This window comes from Geospiza fortis, unplaced genomic scaffold (genome assembly GCF_000277835.1).
Source record: "Geospiza fortis unplaced genomic scaffold, GeoFor_1.0 scaffold443, whole genome shotgun sequence".
Lineage (NCBI taxonomy): Eukaryota > Metazoa > Chordata > Aves > Passeriformes > Thraupidae > Geospiza > Geospiza fortis.
The window spans coordinates 3,038,398-3,045,113 of NW_005054335.1; the positions used below are offsets into that span (position 1 = coordinate 3,038,398).

The 6,716-nt window shown below is 35.8% G+C and overlaps 1 protein-coding gene across 1 annotated transcript in view; it reads right to left on the bottom strand.

The window, feature by feature from the left end:
- MTREX (Mtr4 exosome RNA helicase) overlaps nt 1-6,716 on the bottom strand; it is a 45,456-nt gene that overhangs the window by 5,037 nt on the left and 33,703 nt on the right. Inside the window, exons 20-26 of the mRNA XM_014307403.2 lie at nt 6,411-6,539; nt 5,317-5,427; nt 4,831-5,019; nt 3,610-3,773; nt 2,198-2,303; nt 913-969; nt 350-512 (exon numbers count right to left, since the gene is read on the bottom strand). Coding sequence (XP_014162878.1) covers nt 350-512; nt 913-969; nt 2,198-2,303; nt 3,610-3,773; nt 4,831-5,019; nt 5,317-5,427; nt 6,411-6,539 — 919 coding nt within the window. The remainder of the gene's footprint in view (nt 1-349; nt 513-912; nt 970-2,197; nt 2,304-3,609; nt 3,774-4,830; nt 5,020-5,316; nt 5,428-6,410; nt 6,540-6,716) is intronic.

A 6,716-nucleotide genomic window follows, 5' to 3' on the forward strand; every position in this document is an offset into this window, starting at 1 on the left:
ACAAATGCAAGACCTGTACTTCCTGATGACAAGCATTTGGAACATGGTTTTTTTCCCTGTAACTAGAAAAAGTAAGCATTACCTTTTGTTGTAATGCTTAGAATTTCTGACTTTTATAGAAAGTTTTTAGAATACAGAGATATCCCTTTAAAAAGGGATTCTAGATTCTAAATCATCATCAGTGTTTAAGTATAAATTTAAACATATAGTAAAGAATATTTTCCCCACTTGATTTTAGCCATACAGATGCTTGAATACATCTGAGTTTACGGTAAGGTTATTCAGTATTACCACTCCCTGTTGTAGAATTACCAACTCATACCTTCTAAAGAACAACTGATTAGCCTACCTTCAAAGACATCTGTCATTTTGCAGATGTGAGCAAAGTTAGCTCCATTTGCCCATGTATACACAACATCCATTAGGTTGGGTCTGAAAGAATTCAAGTAATTTTCTTCATCAGTTTCCAGTTTTGCTTCTGCTGACACCTTGGCGATTCTTTTTGCACACTCCTTTAAAATAAAATATTTTGTATTTGTATTACACTTAACCAGAGTAAGTGACAAAAAGACATGCACATGATTAAGTACTGCATTACAGGATGAGGTTTTCTTTTTAGTGTGAAATTACTCATAATCAGAAAGTAAACCACTGTTTACATGAAGTCTGCCTACACTAAGAATCTACAGTGTAGCAAGCAAGCTTATAAAAATTTTAAAGCCATGTTCTAAATTAGCATAAAGACTTCTTGCAAACCATATAGCATATTATTAATTACACATTGCAAAATGACATGCAGTACCAACTGAATTCACTGATGATGCAAAATTAGGTCTTTACACTTACTATACATTACTCATGAGCTTTGCTTGTGTTAACATTAATCCTGAGCTCAGACAGATTTCTAATTACCTGCATTTGCCGAAGTGGTCCTGCCAACTGTTCAGTCAGTTTTGGCATTTCACTGGACTGAAAAAGAAGATAATAAACAAACTCAACTGCTCCCACACATTTGCTCTATACCAAATTAAATGCAAAAGCAGAAGTTCAATGCACGATACTGCCACTCTACATTATTCCAATAAATTCTCAAACGTATTTAGTGCCAAATATTAAATTACTGAATTCCCCAAATGTTTGTTCCTCAAACCAGATCAGAAAACAAAATCTTTCTGTATAGTATACTAACATTATGAAAAGCAGCACCTGCTTTCTGGATACTTCCAAAATTCCCTCTATTTAGCTGTATCATACTTTTGTACTGACAAATGAACTGCCATTAACTACTTTGACAGTCACAAGCTTTTCTTTAAGAATACAAAATGTTTTTAGTAACTTAAGCATCAGTGGCAATATATGAAAATATGGTGCTTCAAAATACAGGAATATCTTAATGTCCTAGCTGTTTAGACTCAAGTACTATTGTTGAGTGAATCCCAATATTCTAATTAACAATGGCTTACCTTGGTTTCCCTTCTAATAACAAACTGAATGCATTAGCATCTGCCGCTAGTGGTTTTTTCTGTATTTAGAATCAAACTGAGTGTCACATCTTGCTACCTACTTGCAAAAGTATTTCATATGGAAGTTTATTTTTACTAATTTTCTGGGGTGATACTAACCTTCTATACAGCTTGCAGGTGGAAAACAGTAACATCTAGTATTAAATGCCCATGCTTTTAAAAACATATGGTCTGATTTTAACAGCCTTCTGGGTATCAATTCCATATGGTACTGCCATTTCAATCAATGGTCAAGGGTACTGACCATGTAACGTAACACAGACATGCCTGAGGATTAAATATATGCTCATCCCAGAGTGCAGGGTGCAGTCATTGCTGAGCATCTTCCTACATTATTATCAATGTAGATAATAATTCTACATTTTCAGTTATATGGAGGGGTGTGTGTGTATTAATAGCAGCACATATGCTGACAATCTATTGATATTGCTTCACTGCAGGAGGAAGACTGCAATTTAACACAACTTTTGGAGTGTCTCTTGAGGAAAGAGATTTTGCATTGAAGCTGAAATGTTTTTGCTAAGTTCAATAGGAGTTCATGTCAAACATCTTAGGAAGTGATCAAAAATGTGCAATGGCTCATACTACTACAACCAATTTCTGCAACTGAATTAAAAACAGTATTGTTAGAAGACAGGAATGTCTAGAGTTCTTGAATTGAAGAAGTAACTCACATTCTCTTGAAACACAAAACAGCTGAGTAGTGCAGTTGCCTGCTCTGCAGACAAATCATTGAAGAGACCATTGAACATCATTTCCGTCAGGAGTAGTTCATCAGCACTAAAATAAAAAGGATGAAGCTTAGGGGAAAGACTTACTGATATGTAATTTTTAAATGAAGAACTATTAATCTGTTTTGTGAAGTAATTGGATATGGATTAAAAAACAGCATCTTATTTTACTGTCAGGACACAAAATACACACACACACAAACAAGTGTATCAGCTTCTTAAGGGGAATGCTAATGATTAAGAGACTGCAACAGTATTTTAAAGAAGCTAAAAGCACATACTGGACTACAATAAAGCTCTCCTGACAGATCATATGAATAGCTGAGTTAGTCAGTTTCTATCAGACAAAATATCAAGAGATCAGAAAGAACCAACCAGGGAGTTAGGTAACTCAGAAAAGGACTAAAACTGGTACTGTTGCTGCTTAGAAAAAATTCAACTGGATATTTTCAAAATACTGAAGAAAGGAACAAACTTGCTTCAATTTACTTGAAGAATAAAGACTTAATCATGAATAATAAAAGTAACTACACGATGCAGATACAAAATCCAAACATACTTATTTGGATAAAACACCTCTATTTTTAGAGCTAGTCCAAAAAATGCATAGGATGGGGGAAAAACAATGTATGATTTTTTTTAAAAAAGAGATGTTTAACTCAAACAGTTCCAGTCAGTCAGGAAGTAGATAAAACTCAGATTCAGCTTCCCCACTTGCTATCAGATTTTGCAAGGCAATTAGCTATCAAATAAACTTACCTGTAAGACAAGGAGTACAGCAGTCACTGCGACTTTTAAAAATACAAAATCCTACCAAAATCTGAGTTACACTATAAGATATTAAAGTCTGATTCATGGGTTTTTTTCACCTTTTTCAATATATATGTACCTGAGAAATGTATTACAGTAAAATGCATCACTTCACAGATTCCTATGGAAGCAATTGTGCTCTATTGGAAACCTGTCAGTGACTTGGTAACTGCTGACAATCATTGCTACACTCATTTCTGAGTGACTGTACCAACAGTCCTGGTTCAATGTCAACCACAGAAATCAAAACCCTCCCTTCATGCAATGTACAACACATGCTATTACCCAAGTCAGGCACAAAAATAGCCTATTGTTTTGCCATTTTCATGTCTACATTTTAATTTTAAAACCTATTGTATTTTGTCCTTAAGTTGCTACTTTACTTACGTTGCTTGAATCAGCATATTACCTTTATTACACAGAACACTGTCTCTGAAGAACCCTTTTCTAATTTTCTCAAAACTTTAAACATAATGTACTAATTTTAGCAAGGACAACAATGTGTATATACACGACAATGAACAGTTTGCACAGAAGCCAGTTACCTGCTGATTTCACAAGCAACCCGTCCTTTCATCTCAATAACATCTGAAGACGTGGCAAACCCCAGTCTTCTCAAAACTCGCTTGCGGCATTTGAGTTCATCCATTTGCAGGACAGTTCTGGCTTTCTTCAATTCTCGCTTTGCTATTTTAATATCCATAGCAATCTGGGGGGCCAGAAGAAGAGGAATTACACTTTGCTGGCTTAACAGATGCAACTGTTTTAAAGACATTGTTTAATTTACATAAAGGCCTCAGACCAATGGTATATGACCATACTACTTCACGAGTTGACTTGCTTAAGAATTCTAAGAGGAAGGTTCAAAACTGATTTTATAATAATAGTAAAAAAAAACAGCTCCATTTACCTACTGAAATCTCTGGTAAGCTTGGGAAGTTAAGCTATTTACCCACAGTGGGAAAGAAACCAAATCAGTCCACACTAAATGACAAAAAATTCTCTGTTGAGAAGTGAGCGCTCATCTTCTAAGACCTATACTAAGTCTAGCTAACCAATTATTCAATGAAATGTAAGCCAAAGGCATATTTTCTGCTATTAGAACTTTTCCAGTGGCTTGCAGTTCATCACAGTCACCATCTACATCCTTACAGCAGACACCCTCACAAAAAGCTGTTTGGTCCATCAGGTCTTACCACATGCAACTCTGTGCTGCCCATTCCAGAACCACCTCACTTCTGTGAAGTGGCTCCTGGAGAACCTGTTTTCTCAAGCAGCAGAGAAATATGAGAGCTGGTTTTATGCATAACTGATTTCAGCCTAAGACAGTACAACTCTATACAAAATAAGTAATTATTTCCAGGCTGAGAGTCAGGTCAGGAAGGAGCAGCACAATGATTTCTCTGGTATGCTCCTCAAGCTAGTAAGCCCCATCAATTCAACTTAAGTTTGCACAAATACATTAAAAAATATCAATTAAAATAATCTATGATGACTTTTCCTACACTGCACTGTGCTATGTCTAATCAGTGAAAAAGACCGCTGTAACCTTCTAATTCCTGAAAATTTCCTCTGAAGCTTTCTTTTCACACATACATCTGTACCAAGGAAGGGCATACCACCAACTCAGCCATTTTGTTACTGAGATTCAGTAATTTTAAAAGAGCTGATTTGGGCTTTGCAAATAAAAAGAAAAGCAAGTAGAAAGACAACCTCCCCCCCCCACTTTGTAGCTAAACACGAAGTAATTTGGTTTGTATCTTTACCTGTGCTTTTTTTTCACAAAGTTTGTATATGGTTTCCAAGTTTGGATCGTTGTGAAGAGGATGTGAATACATCCTGTGCTCAAATGCCTCTATTTTTTGGATTACTTTTTTCAACCCTTGGTCCTTGATGCCCATGTCATCAATAGGATCTAGTAAGGGTACTCCATCAGGAAAACGTTTCTGTACCTCCTAAAATGATGAAAAAGGTTTTTTTCTTAAGATAAGTAACAGAAAAATAAACTGGCATAACTATAGAGACACAGGAGGTTGTAATGTAAGTTATACAATGTTTCAGGAGTTTTCAAAATCTGTTTAAAATTACTTGACAAGGAAAAACAATTGACATTGTGGCTGCCAACCCCTTTAAAGAATAAGGGTGAAGGTGTGACAGAAACTTTACACAAATTTCTTTAGAACAAGCTGCCTTGGGTTTAAGAGTACCTCACTAAGCAGAGCAGAGTACTTACACAGCCTAGTGGAACTTACCTGTACAGATTTTAACACACTTTGCCTGTTATCAATAGGTCTCAGGTCTTTTGGTATGTAGAGGCGGACACTGCTGATAGCTGAGACAAGATGCACCAAAACAGGAACAACCTATCAAAGAGAGTGCAGTAACTCATAAATCAGTAAAAAACGTACCTCTTATTACTGGTCCATAGCAAAGCCTTTTCAAGGGAAAAGGAAAACTTAGTGCTCAAGAACACAGTAGTGGATAAAGGAATATCAGAAAGCAGGAAAATGCGGCTAATGACCTAAAGCATTCATAAAGAAGAAAAGTAATTGTCCAAATGGGAAAATTCTGAATGCAGTTACATCTGGAGAAAGACTACAATTGAAAACAAAACAACACCTTTTCTATTACCTTGAGTCTTACTTGTTGGAATACCTCTTCTGATCCAAACCAGACCAGTTATTGTCATATACTTAACTAAGAATGCTACCAGCAGAGAACATCAAGACAGAAAATACATTTTCCTAAGTACAGAAACCATCATGACACCATGAAGAATCACTACTACATTAAACTCCAAGGTTTAAATGGAGTTTCTGAGAACAAACCTGCAAACAAATTACAAGGCAGCATAACTGTTTGTCTTGATATAGGGTTTCAAATTGAAAATTTTAAATAGTGTAAATATTCTCACTAAAAAAAAAATTCAATTTATTTTTAGAATGAGAGAGTTTTGCAAAGCAGTCCAGAGAGGTGGTGGAGTCACCTTCCCTGAAAGAGTTCAAGAAACAACTGGATGTGGCACGTTGTGCTGTGATGTGATAAGATGGCATTCAAGGGTTGGACTAAATGATCTTGAAAATCTTTTCCAGCCTGAATAATTTTCATAAATAAAAAGGAATTCTGTTCCAGAGACAAGATACTGCTAAAAAAAAAAAGCATCTGTCAAATGGTACCACTAAAAATATATTATTGTCATTTATTAAGAAGGCAAAGCTAGGTGTACAGATTCTTTCTCTTCTTTAAATGCATCAGTCCCTCTTTTACCAGAGTGTGCAAATAGTTTGGAAATGAAGATTTGGGAAAGTTTATAAGGAACTACTGAGAATAAAAACACATAACAAACCTGCATCTCTCCTCTCTCATCAGGTCTGGCTGGCTTTGCAGACTCAGTAGCAAAATTTTTCAAACTGTCTTTGCTGCAGTGCAGGAGCACTTCGACTACATACAATGGGTCCAATTCATCGGAATTTGACTGTTGAGGGTACAGAAAAAGAGCAGGTCTGTATCAGTTATTTTAAAATACAAACAGGAATGAATGAAAAACATATGATTTCTCCAACATTAAAGGTATGGAATGAGCTATGTCTGTTACAGAGTATCAGCTCAGTGTTGCAATACATTCTCAAAACCCACATTCTGGTGAGCTCAT